This window comes from Podarcis liolepis, assembly GCF_965112155.1.
Source record: "Podarcis liolepis genome assembly, chromosome: 5".
NCBI classification, from domain to species: Eukaryota; Metazoa; Chordata; class Lepidosauria; order Squamata; family Lacertidae; genus Podarcis; species Podarcis liolepis.
Window position 1 is genome coordinate 58,781,016 of NC_139556.1, and position 24,898 is coordinate 58,805,913.

Below are 24,898 nucleotides of genomic sequence, written 5' to 3' on the forward strand. Positions count from 1 at the left end.
CTTGAGGGGCATAAAGTTGAAATTGTGCATTTTGTATTTCTTTAGAGGGATTCCTTTGATTTTCACCTAGCATGGGATACTTTCTGTTTCCACATAATGCTCATGCTACGTACTCACAGCACATCAAAGTGGCATTTTGTTCTAAAATTAGTAAAGAGTCCTTGCTGCCTGCAGTCTCTCATTTTCAAATCATCAGGTTTCTGGTTACATATTATAGAACAGCTTTCAACATTTCAGTTTTTTAAAAGTATATTTTAATACTTGGCCAAATAGGACGTTAGTACAAATTATAAGACATGACTAAGATGCAGGATTTCAGTTCACAGCTGAGGCATCTAGGATTTTTGAAGACATTTTAATCAGGCTGAAATATTCATTTGGCATTGTTCAAACTGGCACTATGTACAGATAGCCTGAGATATTTATTTATAGACCCCCTGAAGGTATGGGCTTCAACTGAAAACTGTATTTTATGTAAATCTTTGCCATTTTAGGGGAAACTGCCTCTGCTTTTGAGCCGCATGAATGAGGTGGGAAAGGTGTTTCTTGCCACAAACAGTGATTATAAGTACACTGATGTAAGTACTCCTGTAACACAAGAATCTTCCTCCATCATTCATTCATTCATTTAGTGTCTCATATATGTTAGGTGTCATATTTTGAATTTCTATCTTGGATTAGGGTGAGCAACCTCAGTCCTGGGAGCTAAATGCAGCTCTGTAGGCCTCTCTGTCCAGCCTTCTGGCCTTTCTCCAGGCCATGCCTCCTTCCCTAGATTATGCCTGCCCCCTTCCTCTGAACCCTCCTCAAGTGCTTTTGCCTGGCTGGAAGGTGCCCTTGAGCTGTGATGATGCCTCTTGCTTGTCTGGATGGATTCATATATGAGTGTTGAAATCTGTGTGACTGGAATGTGGCATGCATTACAACAGTAAGTTACATCCATTGTTTTGCCCATTTTTACTTCCGGCCACACCCACCACTGATGTGAAGCCCTCAGAAGTTTCCAGATGAATGAATGTGGCACTCAGTCTGAAAAAGTCTTCCATCCCTGCCTCAAAGCAGAGCTGGGGAACCTTAGGCTCCTCAAGATGTTCTGGACTACTACAACTCACTGTTTCTTACCATTGGCCATGCTGGTTGGGGCTGATGTTCAACAACATCTACAGAGCCATAGGTTCTCAAAGCCAGCTGTAGAGAATTAGATAAGCTCATTATAATGAAAGCATGAGCTGGAGGCACCTAAGATTCTCCTTGAATCTTGGTTGCTAATTTAATGATGCCTTGTACCTAGCAATGTGTCTGTAATTTAGTCTCCCAAGTTTTTGGGGGGTGAGGGAAGAAATATATTTTAAAGACCTGTTTATCATAAAATGCATTTTTTTTAGAAAGCCATGAACAACTATACTGGGAAATCCCCATGTTAATATGAATGCAGGACTCTCCTGTATTCTGTGACAATGAACTTTTGTTCTCCAATCCTATGAACATTTGCTTCAGAGTAAGATTCACTGAACTTGCTTCCAAATTAACTGTACATAAAACTGAGGTTCTTGCAGAGCTGCATATCTGTCAGAGCTGGAGACATGCCTTTTGTTGTCATGAAAATCCTAAAAATAACATCATAGGGTTCTGCAATGTTATTTTAATTCTCACAATGCCTGTTCTAGATTTGTATATCTGAAGACTATTTGTATATTTAAATGTATTGTTTAAACATAATTAATAGAAATTAAGTCTTGCTTCCAATTTGCCTTTCAGAAAATTATGACTTACCTGTTTGATTTTCCACATGGACCAAAGGTGAGTGATGAAAAGAGTTGTTGCATTAATGATACCTCTGCCTTCCCCAACTTGGTGTTGACCAGATGTTTTTGACTACAACTCCCAACCAGGGTTGGATGAGAGCTGGATTCCAATAAACTGGATGGCACCATTTTGGGGAACGCTGTGTTAGATGGTGTATATTATTCCTTCCTAAATAAATCAAGAATAGGAGTCAAGTCTTTGTTCATGGGGACTGAAGAAACCAGATAGTTATTTAATTTTCTATTTGTAAAATTCAACCTTTGGAGGCATGGTGTCAAATGCCTTATTATTTTTATTGGAGAACAGGTGGAAATAATTAAAGTCAGCTTTGATATGCCTGATATGCAGCTTCTAGAGGTCACTAGTGATTAAAAAAACACCACTGAATTTTCAAATCAAAAGCATTTACTTCCACTGGTGGTGTTTGCCTGTCTGCACTTGCTTGAGTAGAAGTTGCTTGCTCAGATACAAGGAATTGCCACTTAGCCACATATCCACTAATGCATTATAACAGTGCTGCTGAAATCCTTCCACATATAATTAATAATTTTTCATAGCTACAAGAAAATGTACTTTTCAATTTTAAGGTTTGGTTATGGTTTCATATACTTACTATGTGTAGTAGAAATCAAAAATTTAATATAAATACACAGACTGTTCCCTTTTGTCCCTTTCTCAGTTGTGACCTCTGCTTTGAAAGCCCTGGATGTTCTGCAGTAATTGATAAATGCCTGGATCTTTGTATTAATATTTGTAGTAGTGATATAATTGCTAACTTGTATTTAAATTATGATTAAACAGTATATAAATCCAGATAAACAAAAATAAAATTTAAAATATCTGCAATTTTTTTCTTTCCTGCATTGTTAGGATTCTCAGGTATATTTACTGAATTGAAGTGTTGGGGAACTAAGATGTTTTGTGTATGATGTCAGGATACATATAGAATACAGTTATCAATCTCTCCTGCAGAACTAAAATAAGCCAGTTTCAGTGTGAACAATTAGAATTTGTACCTTTTAAAAAGATGTTCTTCTGCTTAATTTTTCTCTAGCCTGGCAATTCTCACCGGCCATGGCAATCATACTTTGACCTCATCCTTGTGGATGCGCGGAAACCTCTTTTCTTTGGAGAAGGCACAGTCTTGAGACAGGTGGATACGGTGAGTGATACATAGAATATATAATTAGGCTTGACTGGAGGGAAACCTGGGACAGTTTATTTCAATAATTAGAACATTAGTGCTAAATTCATAAGCTCTCTACTTTTAAATTCATTGACTACTTGGAATATGTGTTTCTAGCTATTTTTGGGTTACCTGAATCACATAGAAAGGAAATATGAGAAGGAGCTGTGTTCTTTAAATAAAAATGCAGCATGTTTTTTGAGTGCATCATTAAGTATTTCAGCTAGATGTACTGAGTGGAATTAAATTAAGAACAGCATCATACTGAAAATATATGGAGCCTAATAATGCTGTGTTTCATTAGATCAATTTCACTGTAATTGCTGGTTATCTAAAAAATTCACTGACTGCAACATAAATACCTGCTTTGTCATTCTGTGGGACTGGTCTTTATTGGGAATCTATTAGGGTTTTAGATGAATCTGTGCTATTGATAACTTGTTAGCCCCAACAAAATTCTTAGCTTAAGCCTGACCTATAGGCAGAATCAACTGGCTCATAAAAGGCAACCAACACTTTAACTGTAAAATTTGGAAGTATAGCTTTAAGCAGGCTTTTGTAGCATCTGTATGCAGGCCATGCAAAAGGGTTGTACGCAATATGCTTCTACCAGACTAACTTCACTGTTTTCACCTGGCACAGATACATTTGAGGCACGCAACAATTCCCAGTGTAAGAGTGTTTATGGCCTCTAGGAATAGGGGACCGAATGCTGTTTGCCCCTATGTCCTGCTGCTTTTAATAATTAAAGGGGCTGCCCAGGAAAAATATAGTGCATTTGGAGTATGCAAACACCAATTGTGCTTTTTCCTCTGAAGCATATATTGAACAGCCTTTCTACTGATTTATCAATCCATTGATCAATATTAAAACTGAAAATTGGGCTGGAGAGACCTACAGTTTCATTAAATGAATTTCTCTTTCTGTGCAGGTTACTGGCAAACTGAAGATTGGTACCTACACAGGCCCCTTGCAGCATGGTATTGTTTACTCTGGAGGTAAATTAGAAATGAGACTTGTTTAGTCATTTAGTCTTGTCCGACTCTTCGTGACCCCATGGACCAGAGCATGCCAGGCACTCCTGTCTTCCACTGCCTCCCGTAGTTTGGTCAAACTCATGCCGGTAGCTTCGAGAATACTGTTCAACCATCTCGTCCTCTGTCGTCCCCTACTCCTTGTGCGCTCCATCTTTCCCAACATCAGGGTCTTTTCCAGGGAGTCTTTCTCTTCTCATGAGATGGCCAAAGTACTGGAGCCTCAGCTTCAGGATCTGTCCTTCCAGTGAGCACTCAGGACTGATTTCCTTAAGAATGGAGAGGTTTGATCTTCTTACAGTCCATGGGACTCTCAAGCACTATAATCCAAAAGCATCAATTCTTTGGCACTCAGCCTTCTTTATGGTCCAGCTCTCACTTCCATACATCACTACTGGGAAAACCATAGCTTTAGCTTTAGCCATAGCTTTAACTATACGGACCTTTGTTGGCAAGGTGATGTCTCTGCTTTTTAGGATGCTGTCTAGGTTAGAAATGAGACTAGTGAATCTTTATCAGGAGCTGGGACGGAGATTTTCACTTTATTCTATTTTATCATGGGGTTTGAATAACTTTTGATTTCTCCAAAACTGTTCTTCAGGCATGATGTTAAGAAAATCAGCAGGGAGTGAGGGAGAAGACTGGATATGATTTTAAAGCCCCCCCCCCCAAATGTCTGAAGTTTAATTTGTCTTAAGTAGAGTGCCATATATATTATGCAGATGTAACTAGATTAGAATGTTTTAGGTGCAAAATAGATTTCAGATTGTATCAAAACTTACTGGAGCAAAGGAACAACAGTGGTTGTACCATTTTTTTAAAAATGCACTAGCAGTTACTCAGATCTGTTTGTAAGTGGAACATAAGAGTCCCTTGTGAAGCAGAGTCTTTATATTAGTGAAGATGGAAATTTAATTGTAGGTGGGACATTAGGTAAAGAGTCAGCAGAAGCCAAAAGTGTAATATAATCTAGTAGCTGCAAAAATGTACCCACCTATCCAAAGTTTGTAAGCCCAAAGGTTAAGTCCCATGGGGGTAGATGGGTAGATGGTAGATCTTCCTCAAGTTTGAAGATCCCTCTTGGTATTTTCTAAAACTATATACTCAAATAATATATAGCTGTGTTGGTACTTTTGTGTATGTGTGTGTATTTGGGATGGCATCTAAAATGCACGTCTCACATGCTACCTGATTTGTGTATTTTAGCAGCTTATCCCTTTTTTAAAAAAGAAAGGAAAAAAGTGAGAGGTGATTTGATCATCACTTGTATTTTAAATAGATAGGTCTCAGACACTTGCAGCTCAAAAAAAATGTTCTGGCAGCACACAATATAGCAGGCTTTGCCTGAATGGAAGACCACCTGTGAACCATATATTTGTATGCTGTAGTGTATTTATTTTATACTCTGATATGTCTGAGTGTGCAAAAGCTGCATTATTTGAAAAAGCCTTATATCTATCAGATTGGGAGGAGGTACATGATAATAATGGAAGTTTATGCACTGAACCCATGGTTTTTATGCTGAGAGACCTTTTCTGATTGGCCCTTCTGCTTTCTCCCTCCTTCTGTTAGGCTCCTCTGATACAATCTGTGACCTTCTGGGGGCCAAGGGTAAAGACATCTTATACATAGGTGATCACATTTTTGGAGATATCCTGAAGTCTAAAAAACGCCAGGGTTGGAGGACCTTCCTAGTGATTCCAGAACTGGCACAGGAGCTTCATGTGTGGACAGACAAGAGCTGTAAGTACTGACTCTGTAGTTTAATGGTTCCCAATTGATGGTATGCGGACCTCCCGGGGGGAGGGTCCACATAACCCACCCAGGTGGTTTGTGGCACCATTCGCATAACAAAAACTACCATAGAGATATCATTATTTTTTTTTAAGTAGGGGGGGTCCATGGTTTGGCTTTTGAAGAACAAGGTATCTGTAGTACTTAATTTAGAACCACTGGTCGTGTTCATTCTTCTTCACTTTTTAATTGATGTTGCTTGGCTTGACACGAGTAGCTGGAAAATCACTTGGCTGGTTTCCCATAGGTTATTTGCATTGCTTTTGTGCATCAAAGACTGGGAAAGCAGCAAGTGTCTGGATAGTTTGGTGACTTATTTGTAGATAGTTGGGTTTCTTTGCTTTGGACGGAGGCTTTTTTGGGGAGACTTACCACCACTGACTGCTGGTTTGAACAGTTTACAAACCTGTGGCTATGCTACCACTTGTCAATACGGTTGCTGACATCTGTCAGTTATTTATTTCTTTATACCCTTTTAATTAAAGTGCTCAAGGCTACCTACAAGAACTGTTAAAACAAATATTATAAAAGCAGTTGCACTGCACTAAGTGTGTAGAAGAGTGAGGCTGATATTTTCAGTTGCACTTTCCATGAACATTTTAGGATTTATTGGAGAGCAAGAAATAGAAGCTGTAACCCTAGAGCAATTTCCCCCAACTTCATGCCCTCCAGATGTTTTAGACTGCAACTTCTAGCAGTCTCAGCTAGCTTGGCCAATGTTCAGGGATGATGGGAGTTGTAGCCCAGCGTGTGGAGGATACTGTGTTGGTGGAGCCTGCCCTAGACATTGAGAGGGCATTTGAGACACTGCAAACATATTCAAAAGACTGTCTGCTGTGTTCCACTATAAGATTATAGATTCTGTTCTTTTTAGCCACATGGCTGCTCCCACCATTCACAAAGTTGAAATAAAGGGCTAGGTCTGAAACTTCTACACCATCTGAGTTGTCAGATGAGTTTTATCAAAGTATATATGGCAAAAAATGTAGGATTGTATTCTAAAGAGCTGTTTGACAGTGGAACAGACTCCCACAAGAGGTGGTGCACTCTCCTCCCATCTGAGTTGTCAGATGAGTTTTATCAAAGCATATATGGCAAAAAATGTAGGATTGTATTCTAAAGAGCTGTTTGACAGTGGAACAGACTCCCACAAGAGGTGGTGCACTCTCCTTGGAGGTTTTTAAGCAGAGATGGCTGCCCATCATGTATGATCTAGTTGAGATTCTTGCATTGCGGGGTTTGGACTATATGACCTGGGAGTCCCTTCCAACTCTATAATTCTATAAATCAACAAATAATAATGCAATTTGGAAAGCAGATAGAATCTTCAGTCTGTTTTCCCATATTGGTGAGAGATAAGTAATAGTCTACATAGTATTTGTTTCAGCTGATCCACTGCCATAATATCCTTTTACTTTGCCTTCCCTTTGCTGCTTAGGCCTTTTTGAAGAACTTCAGAGTTTAGACATCTTTCTCGCTGAGTTATACAAGTAAGTAATGGATTTTTCTCTTTAGAATATAACCCAATACTCCATCCACTAACTCATTAGAGGGAGTGCTTCCTTTTTAGTGGACAGCTGCACTCTGTCAAAGGGCTCCACATTAACTTAGAATTGGGGGTGGGGAAGAGGAGTATTGTTGTGCATATCAGTTTTGCCTGATATAATCAGCTTTTCTCAATTAGTATTTGCTTTCCCAGATCCACCCTCACATTTATCTTCCATGTGCTCTGTTGATATTGTTTTCTTTCCTATTTCAAACAGGCATTTGGATAGCAGCAGTAATGAGCGTCCTGACATCAGTTCCATCCAAAGACGTATTAAGGTAACTAGTAAATAGAATGCTGTGGAACGCGGGTGGCGCTGTGGTCTAAACCACTGAGCCTCTTGGGCTTGCTGATCAGAAGGTCGGTGGTTTGAATCCCTGCAACGGAATGAGCTCCCATTGCTCAGTCCCAGCTCCTGTCAACCTAGCAGTTCGAAAGCACGCAGTGCAAGTAGATAAATAGGTACCGCTCCGGCAGGAAGGTAAACGGCGTTTCCGTGCGCTGCTCTGGTTTCAGTGTTCCATTGCGCTAGAAGCAGCTTAGTCATGCTGGCCACATGACCCGGAAAAACTGTCTGCGACTGGACTTAACTGTCAGGGGTCATTTACCTTTACCTGTTTTAAAAAACAGAATGCTATTTTGCTCCGTTTTCCAGTGCAGCAATCTGTGCTAACTTCATTAGAGGGAGATTTGAGGGGACGGGGAGGTAAGGAGCTGGACAGGCAGTGGACCAAAATAGTAACCTGAGAGAAGTTGGAAGAGAAAGATACAAGACAGGGAGCTGATAAAAGGAGGAGCTAATGAAGTGAGATGGTTGTTGGAAAACCTCCATAGAGCCTAATGGCCGAGTAAATCTGTACTGATAATAAATGAGGGGGGTGTTGGATAGTTGAATTAATCAAATAGACTTTAGTCAGAGAAACATAAGATGATGAAACAGTAGGCAGAGGAAACACACTGAAGCTGCTTACATGGCAGATGCAGGTAGTAGTCTCCCAACTTATTTTTAAATGAAAAGCAGCTTTGGGGAGGTGCAGTCCTGAGCAGAGGAATTATATGGGTCATAGGGTTCATGCTGTTGGCTCAAACACAAAACCCACACCACCACTCATTCGCATACTCTCTTGCAGGTTTTTAAGGCATAAACCCCTGTATGCCTGGAACCCTCTTGTATTTTGTTTGCTTATCCTCCCTCCCCCCTTTTTTTGTCAAATTCTATTCCCCCCCCCCATCTGTCATGTTGCTAAGGAACACAAACACTTATTCTATGGTGGAATGCTCCTGCAAGGCACTGTATATTGCTGGTGTTCTCACATTTGGGACTTCCAGTTTTTGCCTCTTTACAGTCAATGCCTCTGATTCAGAAACTTGTGTGTGCTCTAGTGCAGTGTTTCCCAACCTTTTTTGGGCAAAGGCACACTTGTTTCATGAAAAAAATCTCGAGGCACACCACCATGCCAGATGGGGAAAGGTCACTTTTTACTTATGTAAAAAAAAAAAAAAAATAGTAACAGCATAGAAGGTAATGGTTAGGCTAGCATCCCTCTTCCAAATATGCTAGGTTTTTATTTGCAGGGACTGTTCTACATGGGAAAGCATTCAGCACTGTCATTCTCCCATCTGCCATCTGAATTGGTACTATTCTGGGTCAACTTACTCTGCTGCATGTGTAGATGAAAATGGCACCAAGTGTGGGGGAGGGGGCAGAACAGGTTTCAGATACAGGATATTAAGCATACACGTACTTCAGATTGAACTGGTTGCTTGCTTTGCAAGTTTTCATTTCCCAAATGACTGCCTTGGCAAGCGCAATACCTACCAGGCTCAACGCCGGTCTCGCGCTGCCGCTTCCCGCGCTCTCAAGGACCCGGGAGGAGGAAGGCGTGAAGGGAATCCCGAAGGCGCGAAAACCTCGCGCATGCGCAGGCCTTCCGCCTGCGACAGCCCAGTAGGCCGGCCGAAGCGAGCGGCGATGGGATGTGGGAGGGAGCTCGCTCGCCGCCCCGCGTGTGCCTATGTGGGGCACGTTACAGCCCCGTGACGTCAGCGCCACGCAGGCAGCCAGGCAGGCAGACGGCGAGAGCCCCGCGCTGGGCGGCCTCTCCTCGCCGCCGCCCCGCCTCTCGCCGCCCGCCTCGCCCGCCTCCCTCCCACGGCACACCAGGCAACGTCTCGCGGCACACTAGTGTGCCGCGGAACACTGGTTGGGAAACACTGCTCTAGTGTACACATGGTGCTCTCGCACCTGCAATAGTTTTTAAGTATGTAAAACTGCTCCTTCCCCGAAGTGACCAAATGTCTAATTTGCCTTCTGATTTTAGAAAGTGACTCATGACATGGACATGTGCTATGGAATGATGGGAAGCCTGTTTCGAAGCGGCTCCCGACAGACACTCTTTGCCAGCCAAGTGATGCGCTACGCAGACCTCTACGCAGCATCATTCATCAACCTCCTGTATTATCCCTTCAGTTACCTCTTCAGAGCTGCCCATGTGCTGGTGAGTTGGAATCCATGAAGCTGCAGATGAACAGTAACAACATTCAGAGAAGTACACGCACTATCCAAGTCTGAATAGAGCGAGGGACATTCTAATGTAGCTGGCAGCATTAGACTCAAAAACTTTTAAAATGGATGTGGCAGATGGCTACATTGGGAGACACTGGCTAGGGTTAAACAATTTTATAAATTTTCTGTGGGGTAACAGTATAGTAAGTAGTAGAAGTCAGGCACTCACTGTACTAGCATACGCATGTGCTGTGAAAAATGGGAATTCCAGACTAGGGATCATTAGGAAAGGAGCTGAAAATAAAATTGCCACTATCACAACATTATACAACTCTATGGTGCAATTGCACTTGGGTACCATGTACAGTTGTGGTTGCTTCACCTTGAAAAGAATATTGTAGAGTTGTTAAAAGTTACCAGAAAAAGTCAACCAGAATGATCAAAGGGATAGAGCAAGTCCTAAGAGGAAAGGTTGCTGTATTTGGGCCTTTTAGTTTCGAGAAAAGGAGAGTAAGAGGTGCCATGGTAGAAGTTTATAAAATTATGCATAGCAAGGAGAAAGTGGGTATAGAAACATACCCCTCTCTTGTAATTCAGGGATATCCAATGGAGCTGAATGTTCTAAGATTCCTTTGTCTGTCCTGAAAATACTTTTTCACAAAATGCATAGTTAGACTGTAGCATTTGCTCCCACAATCTCACAGTGGTAGCTACCAACTTGGATGGTTTTAAGAGAGGATTGACAAATTTCTGGAGGATAAGGCAGGCCAATATATTTCTAAGTGCCTGTTGTGGGAAATTGCAGGAGGGCAGCGTGCTGTTGTGGGCTTCCCATGGGCATCTAGTTGGCTACTGTGAGAACAGGATGGCTGGACTAGATGGGCCACTGGCCTAACTGAGCCAGCTCTTCTCATGTGACAATGCTAATCTTCTCTGAACAATGGTATGTATCTCTCCATGCAGATGCCACACGAGTCAACAGTAGAGCACACTCATGTGGATATCAATGAGACAGAGTCACCTATGGCCACCCGAAACCGCACATCAGTGGACTTCAAAGATTCTGACAAACGACACCAGCTGACCCGTTCTGTGAGTGAGATTAAACCACCCAACCTCTTCCCTCAAACTCCCCAAGAAATCACACATTGCCATGATGAGGATGATGATGAAGAAGAAGAAGAGGAGGAAGAGGAAGAAGAATAGAAATGAAATCTGAACACAACCTGCCAAAGCGTGGCTATAGCAGTGATTAGCAGGAACAGAATCCCACTAGTCCTGGGGTATGGGGTGGGGATGACAACAAAATTAACACTAATCAGAAACCCTTTATTCTTTACAGACTTATTCCAACTGTAAAGGATTTTGCACTGAGTGAGGGTAGGACCACATACAGATGCCTAACTGCGTTGCTTGCTCTACCTATAGAACATGGGAAGGAAGAGTTGCTTGTGGATCCTTTGCTCCTCTTTCTTGTGCATTTCAAAACTGCCTCCAAGACATGTTTTGGAATTGGTGCAGTGAGCCTGCCATGGGTCCTGCAGCAATCACAGTAGCCCAATACCAGTTCCTCACAGCTGATACCCTTTTGGGGGAAAGATGTATCCTAATATATAATACTGTATGCATGGAAATGGTGGCAATTCCAGGGTCAAATTGAACCCCATCAAGCACAAGTTTTGTTTTTGAAATGGTTTAATCCTCTAATCTCCTTCTAGTGCAGTTCTGCTTCTGCTCTTTCTGTTTGGGGCTGGTTCAAGAAAGACTATCATGCCACAAATTCTTGATCTGGCTGATAGCTAGTTCTTCTCCTGCTGAGATCCCAAAGCTTTTATCATCCCTAGTCTTGGCATGTGGTGCATGTATTATACGACCTTCAAATGGGTCCTTATGCCGTGTGCTTGTTCTACACTCTGAAATTATCTCTGCTAGTAAGAGATAATGTCATGCTGTATTTTGATTAGGTCTCAGTTAAAGATTAATACTGTATTTCTGTCTAACCCACAGTGATCAAGAGCTATACAGTTTGTGAAGAGAAAAGGTTTGTGTCACCTTTCCTAGCCTCTTCCTGTGGCTAACAATTTAGGCTCAAATTAGGAACAACAACTTGTAAGATGCAATGTTTCAGCTGGCAGCCGTTCTATTCTCTGATACAGAGTCATAGGAGATGGGGTATGTGTATATGCACAGGCCTAGAGCCTTCATGTAGAGGAAGAAGCCCCCTTCAGCAAAACATCCTTATTGCTGCCACTCTGTGGTACTGCCATTCCTGGAATGAAAATGGTTGAAGGGCTGATCCATATTGTTTGTAAATGGTTCTGAGGGCCTGGCATAGCATTCTGGCTGTAAGTGCAGGCTGTTAAGTTAAAGCACATTTTTCTCTTTCTTATTCATACAAGCAGGCAGTAAACTGTTTCCCAAGGTATAGAGTTCCTTACGTCTGTGCCATTGAAGTTTGAAAGACTGAATAGAGGCCCTATTTTGAAGTATTAGAAGTTTTATTTTGAATCACTTGATTGTAATTAGTTCTATTCCATTATTAAAATACGGTGAACTGTAAATCAGCAGGAGAAGCTGGTGCTCCTGTGATGGACCTGCAAACTAAATAAATCATGAGGTTTCATAATAAGCTGTTTTAATGTCTGTCTAACACTGATGAATCTACTTCTCCTAACCCTCCCTTCATACTGCTTGCCTAACACTTGTTATAGCAACTAGAAAAGCCTGTATACAGCGTGGAATACAATGTGCTTTATAATCTTCTCCCAACAATGATGGCTGGGAGGCAGACAGCAGCCTGACAGCATAGAATCTAGATATATGCATTAAATGTAGATATACTAGAGTAAGGTGATGCCATCAGAGTTGTATGGATAAGGTCCCCTGCCCAGAAAACGGGAGCAGAATTGGAGAGCATTAGTTAACTTGACAGTGGTCTAGCTGGTAACTCTATTAGTGATCTGGTGTTGAGCTGGATACATACTGGTAAGGAACAGCAAGAGCGAAATAGTGCTCTTCTCTTAATCAATACTGGAAGATATCCTGGCTCTAGGCAAGAGATCAGTGTTCTCAGATGTCTACAAGTTCAGCCTTACAAATTCTACCCCCACAGCAGCCAGCCACAAGAACATACATATGGCCTTTTCATAAATGAGTAAAATGCCTCCCTACCTGAAACCAGCTTGGCCTTGGCTTTTCCAGCTAAGAAATAGGAAGGCTTTTTTCCTGCTTTTATCCTTCTGCTGAAGCTAGTGAAAATGGACAGAAAAATGAGCACTGACAAGTGAGAGATAAGTGAGGAAAAGAACTGGAAATCAAGAAGCAAAATTAGACCATGAGAAGAGGCATTTGCATACTACATCAGAACAATACCCTAGTTCTTACATTTGTATCAGCAGAATTTTATTGTGTCAATCTTAAATTTCTAGCAGCACTTTTAGGGGAAATTTGGAAACAATCTGTAAAAGGGTTGATGCTTTTCACAGAATTGGAGGAGACCCTGAGGGTCATTTAGTCCAACCCCATGAAGTGCAGAAATCTCAACTAGATCATATAAGAAAGATTGCCCTCCAACCTCTGCTTAAAACCCTGCAAGGAAGCTGAGTCCACCACCTCTTGTAGGAGTCTGTTTCACTGTTGAACAGCTGGTAGTGTCAAAGTTCTTCCAGATGTTTAGTCAGAATCTCCTTTCTTGTAACTTAAATCCATTAGTTAAAGTCCTAGCCTCCAGAGCAGGAGGAGAAAACAAGCTTTCTCCATGTTTTAGCCCTTGAGATACTTGAAGACTGCTATCTCCTCTTAGTCTCCTCTTTACCAGGCTAAACATACCTAACTCCTTCAACTGCTTCTCATAAGGCTTTGTTTCCAGACCCTTGATCATCTAAGTTGCCCTCTGCACACAATCCAACTTATCAACATCCTTCATAAACTGTGGTGCCCAGAACTGGACACAGTACTCCATGTGTGGTCTGACCAAGGCAGAATACAGTAATACTATTACTTCCCTTTATCTGAACACTGTAGTTCTGTTGATGCAGCCTAGAATAGCATTACCATTTTTGCTCCTGCATCACAGCGTTGACTCATGTTAAGCTTGTGGTCCTCTCAGACCCATAGATCCTTTTCACATGTACAGTGGTACCTCGGGTTACATATGCTTCAGGTTACAGACTCTGCTAACCCAGAAATAGTGCTTCAGGTTAAGAACTTTGCTTCAGGATGAGAACAGAAATCGTGCAGCGGTGGCGCAGCAGCAGCAGGAGACCCCATTAGCTAAAGTGGTGCTTCAGGTTAAGAACAGTTTCAGGTTAAATACGGACATCCGGAACGAATTAAGTACTTAACCCGAGGTACCATTGTACTACCAGCAATCCAGGTGGTTGTGAGGATAAAAGGAGGAGATTATGTATGTATACCACTTCAATCTCCTTAGACAAGGAAGACAGAATACAAGTGTATTTTCAGGCTCTTGCAGAGGTGCCAAGCAAAGTGCCACACTTTCCCAAACACCACAAGAAAATTGAATTCATTTATGACTGTGCAGAAGGAGCACTTGGAACATCGCAAAGACTGTTGCCTACATTTTACTTCTTAAGCATAACATTATTTATCTGGCCTCTTTGACCATCCTTCCTTTGCCTTATTTTTAAGTGATACTAACTGCCACTGCTGCCGCTTTTAACTTAAGTTTGTCAGCATACAATAATATTTGGGTCTGTGACATCATCTCCAGCTGAAACCCCTTCTGACTCCGTTCTACCTCAAACATCTCCCTTCTTTGAGCTGTGCCGGAGGGCCAACACAGTGGCAATCCAAGTAAGCCTTTCGGGCAAAGTTGCCACCAGCATATTACCACCCTAGGCTCAAAAACATGCTCAAAGAGTCTATGTATAAGACTAGTTTTATACATCTTTTGGAAACTGTTTGGTTGACTGAATATCACCGACTGTTTACTAATTTCTTAATGTGCCTTCCCAAATCCTGCTGCTATACTGGCATTCAGCATATTAGGACCAAACTGGTAAGGACCCTTTACCATATATTATGGAGAACATGCTTTTTCAAGTAGTGTACAGACTATGCTTTGCTATTCTTACAAACAAAGTAAACAGCTCTACCAGACAAGATTGTAAGCCTGAGAGCAGGGAGTATCTTATTACTAAATGCTATAAACAGCAGGAGTTGGCTTTTTTGCATGAACAGTGTGGCAAAAAATACTGTGACCCATTGGTGGGGAATCTTTTTTAGTCCGATCCAAGAGGCACATTCCTTCATAGGCAGTCTTCTCAGAGGGCTATATGCCAGCAGTGGATGGGCAACAGGTGCAATACTTACATCCAATCATGAAGAAGTTAAGTTATGCTGCCTTCATATTTTCCCCTTCCCCCAACCCCATTGTATGATTCCGCTGTTATTTCTCAACTATCTCCTTGCATTCCCTTAGTCAGAGCACTCAGATTAGAAGAGTCAATAGATTGTTGTTTCGGCAAAGGGGGGAGACACCTGAGAGTTACTCAAGAAATCACTGAGTAAGCTGCAACAGTCACAAATCAGGTTTTTGGTGTATGCAATTAGTAGTATGAATCTCAAAAGTTTACATCTTCCTTCCACAAATAAGCCTATTTTACAAATAGATGCCAGGCATGTTCTCCCACATACACTCCTCTACCCAAAAACAAACAAACAAAACCCATGTAAAATAAATAGAAACCATGCTAGTGTATATTTTGGATATGGCACTTCAGGAACGAAACACTTGCACTGGTTATTCAAAGTTATTCAAGAAAAAATTAGTGCATATCCATCAGACTTCCTGCTCCCTACAACAGAAAAGTAAAATAGATAATCTACAAGACCATTGCTAACAATAAAGTCAAACCAAACCAAACATAAAGAACACATCCTTTCAGGGCTCCTTTACTCAAAACTGCTAATTAAAAAAATAATAATGTCACCAATGCACACCCCCTTGTAAATAAAAGAAAGATGAAGTATGCAGTGGGGGGACCACTTAAACATGAAAGTTAAACAAGAAAAATCATTTATCTAAAGGAAATAAACCGTTTCCCAATAAAATCACAAAAATATGCAAATTAATGAGGTTCAAAATAAATAGAAGAAACTGGAAATCTGCAACACCACTAAGTATTTATATACTCCAACAGGATATCAATTGGCTCATGAAATGTGTACATTTCATTTGTGCTTTTTCAGGGTTTATACAAACAGACAGTGTGGAATACTGTTGGCAGAATACTACAACTTTGGAAGAAATATGATACAATTTGACAAAGATCCCAGAAGACAAAACTATAGAAGCTTTGGAATGCAGCAATATATGGAGACAGATTGTAAGGCCTTAAAAAGGCATAGGATAAGTACTGGGAAAATTGTGCAGCATACAAATATTTACTGTAAAGGAAAGCTTGGCTTGAGACAAGATTCCAGGGTTTAGCTAATTCCCTTGGGCTGGTCTGACAGCAGAACAGAACTCTGTAACCTTCCAGATAGAATATATTTTGTTCACTATTGGAGCTCTTCCGCACACTAAGCTTAAGCAGTATTTTATTGCTCTAAGAAAGTTTCAAGCCTCCAAACATCCTTCAACAGTTTTTGTAAACCTAAGTGTGTCACAGTTTATATCTTGATTTAATGGATTGCAGGTGTATCGTCCTGTCCAAGTCAGCGAGTTACAGTGAGCAGTAAGTTCTTTAGATAGAAATATTGGATGGTATTCAAAGGAGATTGCTTCATCAATGCAAGCATTTCTGCTTGCCTGGTGATCTCCCCCCAACCACTATTTTGTTGAATCTGGTCCAATACCACCACTTATTAACTTGTCCAGGCATTTAAAACAAGTGACAGTAGACTTCACCTAACTATGCACACCAGATAAACCAAATTTGCTGAGAGTCCCTTGCAAAACTATAGTCTCTCAGACTGTCATAACACCCTACCCTCTCACTATGAGATGTACCAAAGGAGAGAAAATGGCCAAGATTTCAGTAACAAGCTACTACTCACAGTGACACCTCATCTGAGAGCATCAGTACAATCCTGTATGCAGGAGCAAAGAAACAAGAGAAAGGCGGCAAAAGCTCAAGAGACAGCTGCCACCACTTCCCAGTTCATCCCAACATTTACACAAGAATGACCCGGATTCCTGCATTCCTTATATCATTATCTTCAGGGCTTGAGGCTTTTTGCGTAAACCTAGTTCTGCAAAAATGTACTCTAGAAGATTATCTGTGCTTCAAGCACTTTGCTGAAATGCTGGTGTTAGCAGCACTGTCAAAGCAGCTACACAGGCACTTCTGCAGAAAGAATTTCAGCCTCCAGCATTGTGACAAGGTAAAGAGGACAGTCACTTGAGGCATAGGTGGGAAAGGGTTAGACGAAGACTATGTGGATGTAGAATAGCCTTGTGTACAAGCAAAATGAAATACACTTCTGGGGGACCCATTTCTTTGCAGGACAATGCCATTGCTAACTTGATTCATGCATGCATTTTAAGAAGCAACTGACTCACAAAAGTACTGGCAGAAATTACAGTTGGTTAGGAGCCCAGTTCAATGGCATATAATCAAGTCCATAGAAAGAAAAAAACAAACAAGTCTGCAAATCAACAGGGATAGGGAACATGTGGCCTTCAAGAGGTTGTTAAATGTTCATCAGCCCCAGTCACCATTGTAAATGATGGGAGTCTAACAAAACCTGAATCCCATTGGTGTTGCAGACTATCCATGTAGCATAATAAAAGACCTCAGTTGGAATAAGCCCAGGAGTGGGGAGAAGCTATATGAGGCTCATCATGTGCACATTCCAGGAGAAGGTAAGCAGAGAACCACAGTAGAAAAATGATAGGAGAAGGGGATGCAGTTCTGTGTGCCAGAATAAACAAACACCTATTTACCAGTTACTAAAGTTGTCCAAGTAGGATGTGGTGTTTTGAAGAGCCCAGAAAGTGCTTTATCCCAGAGAGCAGGCATTCCTGAAAGCAGAGCATCAAGCAAATAGTTTTTAATCTATAAATTGGATTTCACCAGAAGAATTAAGTGGCTCGTTCATTTAGCTGGTCAAAATTATTTCAGACCTTTGCCCCAAAGACAAAAAACTTGTTTTCAGAGAATTTGAAGCTCATTTTATCACAGCAGACCAAGGCACAGTGCAAACTATTTCACAGTGTTGTGAGTATCCTGCCAACTGGACATCAAAGCTAACAGAATAAAGCAATTATTATAGTCAAGTGCAACCACTCAGACTAGCTACTGTTCCTGTGCTCTTCAGTTCAATCAAGCCATGCCTGACACCAGAGAACTCTTCAGATAAAAAACAAACAAATCTCCTTCATATGTTGGCCGAGTATGTGAAGGAAATGTGATCATGTCCTCAAATCTTGATGTGCCGGCTAGCTACGCCCCACTGGCACCCACATATAAGCATTAGACGGAAAGGGTTCTAGACGTCTATAGCTTTAGGTGTATAATTCTCTTCTGAACAAATGTTCCAGGGGATAAATCAAAATACCCAGTCATGAGGAAGACTGCATATATATGGACAGCTTTCAGATTAATGCTGAAAGGGTGTGGCCATTAAGTGAATTGGAATTAGGTTTATTTTGTCTGCACAACCCTCAGGTAACTAGCATATGGCATAACAATGCTAAATGCCCATGGAGTATTATCTGCAAGTCACCACCACCTCTTTGTCTTATTTCACACAAGAGCCACTGTGTGACAACTACTTGAAATTACATGGCATGTTGTTTCAAACCCTCCATGTGGCGGGTTCTTCATGTTCAGTGGTGTACTATGTAGTTAATTGTAACCTACAGCAGTGTTTTATAGCAGCATGCAGACAAACCATGTGGTCAGTGCACAAATGCAGCTCACCACATGGCAGGCACAAGTTTAGAGCATTCTGCATGCAGGTGAGGTGGCACCCAATCGTACCTCAGCACATTCTCCAATGCAATGACAGCAAAAGCAGAACACTTAATGCTCAGAGATCACATGGAGCCAAAGTTACTAAAGTAGAGCAAAACCGTTGTCTAGGTGACATTCGGGCAGACCCAATGGCAATACATTTGTTTCCCTGGATTCCCCAATAAAGGTTCTGTCAACTTGCAATAGCCAAGTCCTGACTGAATGATGTAGTCAAGATCTTTATTGCATGGAAGTGAAGAGCTCATCAGGTACATCATCACACATTTCCTGCCAATTAAAATATCAAGAGCTCCCTCTAGTGTTAGGCTGTGGCAAAGATTGGTGAGGGCATGGGAGAGGGGAAACGGGAGGGGAAATGGGAGACGGGAAACAGGTAAACTCTTGCCACTTTCTCCATTCACCTGAAAGGGTCAAATAGCTATATTTTTATCTGGATGCAATTCATAGATACCTAGGCATGAAGGTGCATTTAAAAAGAAAACTAGATAGGAAAAACAGAAAACATTAATGAATAATGTCAAACCCATTAAGAACCACTAACCACGTTGCATGTTTGCAACTACTGCGAGCCATTACTTACCAGGAATTAACAGCTTCTCAGTGCATGGTCCTGAATCACTCACATTTGTCTCCAACCTCCCTGGTGCTGGGAGCAACAAGCCATGAGCCTTGATTTATTGTAACGTGCAAATCTTGGCTTACTTTCATGGTTTATTTGCTTGGGAGAAACCAAACCTCAAGTGCTAGTTCACATGTCCAAGGCTTCTGGTTATTGCTCCTGAGTAGGGTGCAGCAAAATGGGAGCGATTCAGCAGCAATCACCAGCACATTGCTTGTTCTTGGTGGGGCATAAAACATGGCTTCCTATGACATGTAAAGGAGCCCGTTCGTGCAAAGACACATTTTGCATACTCAGGGTACCCAGCACTTCAGTTCTGCACTACCAGCTCCTTCCCCAAATCATGACCTGTGCCACTTGGGACACTTCTCCAATAATCCTCAGGGTTACCTTTGGGACTTGGGAAAACAAATCTGCAAAGTGAATTGTACATTTTATTACTTCCATCTTCATTTGTTGAGCCTGAGCTCCAGCCATACTTTTTGATTAGTGCTTACCTATTCTAATGGGTCTGAGCTTTTTGGCTGGGCAGTTAAATAGCAGGTAGAAGAGTGATTCTCTGCAAATCCTAGGCCTCCTTGAGATAGCGAGCTTGGAAAAGGAGGAGGAGGTGCTACCTCCCTTGCTCCATCAGCTTACATGCTGTCTGGGCCAATGACACCACTCTTGTATTTGAAGACATAACAGTTATCAAGAACAAATTCTCTCTTTAGTAAGGCTTGGCAACACACAGGTACAAGGTCTCCAATTCACAACAAAGAGTACAAAATTAATTCAGACATTTAAAATATTGTCAAAAACCTCACCTCAAAATAAATTTCATGTAAAAGCTGCATCTAATTTCACATTAGAACATGAAGATTGAATGGCTGCTACCAGCTACTAAATTGCTGACTACACTTGACAAAAGAAACAGAAACAGTGAAAGCAGGGTTCTTTCCAAGGTCACTTTCTCAAGTAATGCAAATAACATATTCCCCCCACAAATGTACCTGTAAAAGCCAGTGAAATAGTTGCTCTAAAATATAACATGAGAAGCACAATTTTTAAATAAGATAAATAATATTTCTAGAGCCAGGAAGAAGATCACTTGCCAGAAAGCAGAGGACAACTGCTATGTAGATGTTGACACCAAGGAACAGAGTTTCATAATGCTGTACAAAATAAGAGGCATATTTGAACTGAGAACAACTTCCTATACCTTGACATGGGCTGGTGACCTTTAATTCACATGGCCTGGCCCTCATTTTTTTCTGTACTACAAAATGTTCAGGGAGAGATGTTGCCCTCCGACTTCTAGGCCGGGGTGCGGAACTTGGGGGTCTCCAGATGTTACTGGACTACAGCTCCTATTATCCCTGACCATTGAGCTTTCTGACTGGGGCTGATGGGGAAGTCTCCCCTACCCAAACAACATCTGGATGACCATAGGTTTTCTACCCCTGGGCTAGGTTATGGAAGATTGCTTTTACCCTGCAAGCTTTTTATGCTTTATTCTAGGCCTAATTAATAATAATTACATGAATTTAAGATAAGCACTGAACCCTTTTAAGAAAACTAGAAAAGCCAATCATGATAAGCCAGGAAAGTTAATTTGGGTCAGCACCAATGTGGTTGTAGAATCCAACATGTGTTATAGGGAATAAAACATTTTGCAAGACAAAGAGCTGCTGCTTGAAATGCAGAAACAAGAGCAACTGAGAATCCCATTCTTGATCAAGAACATTCTACACTTCCCATCTGTTGAAGTGTGCTGGCTATAATGACATCATTTCATTCAAAAATTTGAGTTTACCTTTGTTCTACTGCTTTGGCAGGAAGCATAACACTTTGTGGGTTCTTTGTCTCAGAGGCCTGTCTGCCCTTCCTTAAAGCTGGCTGTAAAGAGCAGCATGTATAAAACAAATACTTTTAAAAAGATGTATGCTAATAAATTAAAAGGTCCAAAGTTTCTAATTATACTGAATGTCATAACTGGAGATGCCTCTTCACTTAGGCTCTTCATAAAGAACTGATAGGTTTAATGGGGACTTGGGGTGGAGTAAACTAAATTTCCTCCTTACCATTCCTCTTTTTATGAGCAACCGTGAAACAAAGCAAGTATTCGCCTTACGCAGACTAAATTGCTTTCCCCAAAATAGAATGAAATATTTGTCTCCGTAAACTCATCCAGGGAGGTATCGGAGGGGTAAAGGGGGGGAGGGGGGCATACCTCTCCCCAGAGCATTTCCATAAGGGGAACAGTGGGGAATTCACATTAAGCTCATCCCAGCATGCACAAAACTACTTCTGCGTCCAAGAATCGGAGGCATCCCTATCACCCAGGATTCTGGCAAAGCAGAAATAATGGGGGTGGAGCAGAAGAAGGGGGGAAATCGAGTAACAGAGTCTGGAAGTTAGCTCAGAGACTGTTGTGCAGAACAGGCCCATTCAGCAACAAATTAATATTGTTTTCACAGTCATATTTCTTATAAGCAAGAAGAACAGACAAAAGGCAACCCAGAGTCACAATGATGTCAAGGCAGGTTGTTCAAATTCAGAGAACCCCTAAAGGAGCAGTCCTCCCATAGTAAATATCAGTGTCCTGAGGTGTGGGAGCTGAGAATGTCCTGAAGGCATTCCTGGTCCATCTTCCATGCCCAAACAGCTGTCCCATAGAGCTTATTTAAAACAGTAGGTTAAAAAGGTGGCTCCTAAAAGGGAGAACCAGTAGAATAATAGGAAAGCTTTCAGGTGTGCCTCTCCAATACCTTCACTGAAACAGACACCATCATGGCCACACATACCATCAAATATAGGTTGATTTTATATGGAAAAGCTTTTGCCAAACCTAAAACAGGACAGCATCCACAGTGAAGTGCATCTTGCAGGAAGAAAACTTTGGGACGATTTACTTTGGCTCTCAAGCATAGCAGCATAACAGCAGCATCACATAAAAGGTTTGAAGTCACTGGTGGACTAACATCTCTTACATTCTATCCTGCTTATATTATGTCATCTCAAAATAAGGAGCACATTGACTATGATGGCGCCCCATACTCTGAAAACATAAACAAGTTAAAGTACGTACTCAGCCCAGGGGAGGTGGTAGGGACTGCTATCATTACTCCCCCATAATAAATAAAAACTCTATGTAATTCTCCGGAGGAAATTATTACCTCTGAAAAATCAATCATCTTCATATGGCACGCACATCATTTTCTGACATTTATGAACTCTAAAACATGGCCTTTGGGGGGGGGGGAATTTATATTCACAACCCCAAAATACCTCCTTCCTTAAAGGTTAGACAAGGGAGAATACCACCTTTTTCCCAGTCTCCCAATTGAGATATGCCAGAAATTCTTTAAGTTTCATTCATTCTTTGTTCTTTAGAAAACAAATACATTCTAGTACCAGTCTCTCATTTCAACAAGGGGAAAACAGAACAATATGGGGGAAATGGGAACACTGGAGCAAATTCAAGAACAATACAAAAGAACTTAACTGGGAAGGTCCTGCAACACTTAAAACTGCAAAATACTTCTTTTTTTTAAAAAAACCAAAAACCATGATCTCTCTTTTGAAAAAATAAAACGCAGCTTTAGGTTTAAACTGTTGCATACATTAGAAGGATCATCAATACAGCTGGAAAAATAAACGTGATTCTACTCCACTAGGAAGAATTTTGCCATTCACCCCAGAAGGGTGGCTCACCGTTCCCAAGTTTTGCTTCGGTGTTGGTTGCTTTTCCCTCTCTGCATCCACCTCTCACTCTGAGCTCCTTGTTCTTGCTTCTTTTTCTGCCCTCAGGATCAGCATAAAGTCTTTGGTCTCAGAGCATTGGATGCAGCACAGCTTAATAAGCACATACTAATGGTGTTTGCAGTCAGGTAGAAGGCAAGGGGAAGGAATGAGGCCTGGTCCTGATGAAGATAAGGGTTGGGATGGAGGGCAGAGGAAGAGGAAGATGCTATGTGTCAGCTCCTAGATGGCGCCTTCACTGTGCATACTGTGGTTGGACTTGTTGTGAGTTACACAGTTCTGTTCGTTCAGAAGATTTGCCGTCTCATCCGGCAAACCATCATGCAGTTCTGTAAGAGTCAGTTCTATTTTAGTGGTTTCACTGTCCGAGGACTGAGGTGTTTTATCCATCCGGGATGCCATTAGGGCATTTTGGTACTGCTGCCTTGAGATCTATGCCAAGCACATGAAAGATACAAAGTCCATAATTAAATTAATATTTGTTGATATGGAGAACAACTGTATCTACTGTAATGTTTTCATACATCTTAGCCCAACCTGACTTGTCCTTGTTACTTCAAAATCAAGGCATGCAGACCTGCAACATTTCCAGTGTAGCAACAGCAAATTGTTTCATGGTGCATAAGAACAGTAAAGATATTTTTGACAGGGTGCATTTTCTAAAAGGCTCCAAGTAATCCAATCCCCCTAGTTCGTAGTGCTTACTATGCAGTTTTTAAGAGACTCGTCTTCATTTTAGCCAGGGTCTTCAGTAAGTGGCACAGAAGTATTCGGAAAGCAGAAGTGAGCAATAATTCTCATATAAACAGAGCTCAAAGTTTATCACTCTAAATTAAATCAATGAGTTGCATCTGAATCTTTATACTATATGACAAATTACCACCTGAAATGACCTCATTTACAAAAATGCCCATTTCACACATAATGCTCAGCCTAACAAAAAATAAGTGAGTAAAAGTTGTGGCTATTTAACTCCTCACCTGGGTCCTGCTGCTGTTGCCAGGAGGCTTGTCTTATTCCAGACAAAACATGAGCTGTAGGCAAGACTTGTGGCTTGTTTGCAGGAGACAAGCCATGAGCATGGGATCAGACATAGTACTAAACCAAACCAAGGCTTGGCTCTGGTTGGCATGGCAGCAGAAGGACCAGTACAAGAGCAAAGTGGACACAAATTTTAATGTGAGTTACCCAGACAGTTGTGCGATCATACTTAGCCCTGGTGCACACATAACACTAAAGGCAAACCACGGTTAAGTGCGAGGAAAACAACAAGTTCTTATTAACTTATTGAATTTGGATGCTGGAGATGACAAGGTAAATACAGCAAGGAGATTCTTTATCCTATCAATTTCTTGAGTAATAAAATTTTTTAAAACTGGTGAATTTGGTCAATTTAGTATATACTGTGGACAGCAGCCTTTAAAAAGGTGAATAACCATTCTAGAGCTATTTTCTGCATTATATATGTGATGTTTTAAACATTTAAAAATGCTACTATTGTTAGTACAGTGGTACCTCGGGTTGCATATGCTTCAGGTTCCATACGCTTCAGGTTACAGACTCCGCTAACCCAGAAATAGTACCTCGGGTTAAGAACTTTGCTTCAGGATGAGAACAGAAATCGTCCTGCGGCGGCAGGGGGAGGCCCCATTAGCTAAAGTGGTGCTTCAGGTTAAGAACAGTTTCAGGTTAAGAACGGACCTCCGGAACGAATTAAG

General features: G+C 41.4%; 2 protein-coding genes across 17 annotated transcripts in view; one reads left to right on the forward strand and one right to left on the reverse strand.

Moving 5' to 3' along the window:
• Positions 1-24,898, forward strand: part of NT5C2 (5'-nucleotidase, cytosolic II) — an 82,808-nt gene that overhangs the window by 48,332 nt on the left and 9,578 nt on the right. For 10 of the 15 annotated variants that reach the window (XM_083505076.1, XM_083505078.1, XM_083505087.1 and 7 more), the window contains 9 exons: positions 495-578; positions 1,759-1,800; positions 2,861-2,968; positions 3,924-3,990; positions 5,599-5,769; positions 7,259-7,310; positions 7,584-7,644; positions 9,688-9,864; positions 10,836-12,501. In XM_083505076.1, the coding sequence (XP_083361202.1) occupies positions 495-578; positions 1,759-1,800; positions 2,861-2,968; positions 3,924-3,990; positions 5,599-5,769; positions 7,259-7,310; positions 7,584-7,644; positions 9,688-9,864; positions 10,836-11,078 (1,005 nt within the window). In that variant the 3' untranslated portion in view covers positions 11,079-12,501. Of the gene's footprint in view, positions 1-494; positions 579-1,758; positions 1,801-2,860; positions 2,969-3,923; positions 3,991-5,598; positions 5,770-7,258; positions 7,311-7,583; positions 7,645-9,687; positions 9,865-10,835; positions 12,502-16,085; positions 22,676-24,898 lie in introns of those variants that run through there. The other 5 variants (XM_083505086.1, XR_014526700.1, XR_014526702.1 and 2 more) reach the window with 5 other exon arrangements.
• CNNM2 (cyclin and CBS domain divalent metal cation transport mediator 2) overlaps positions 20,127-24,898 on the reverse strand; it is a 121,507-nt gene continuing 116,735 nt past the window's right edge. For both annotated transcript variants that reach the window (XM_083505065.1, XM_083505066.1), the window contains one exon: positions 20,127-23,612. In XM_083505065.1, the coding sequence (XP_083361191.1) occupies positions 23,403-23,612 (210 nt within the window). In that variant the 3' untranslated portion in view covers positions 20,127-23,402. The remainder of the gene's footprint in view (positions 23,613-24,898) is intronic.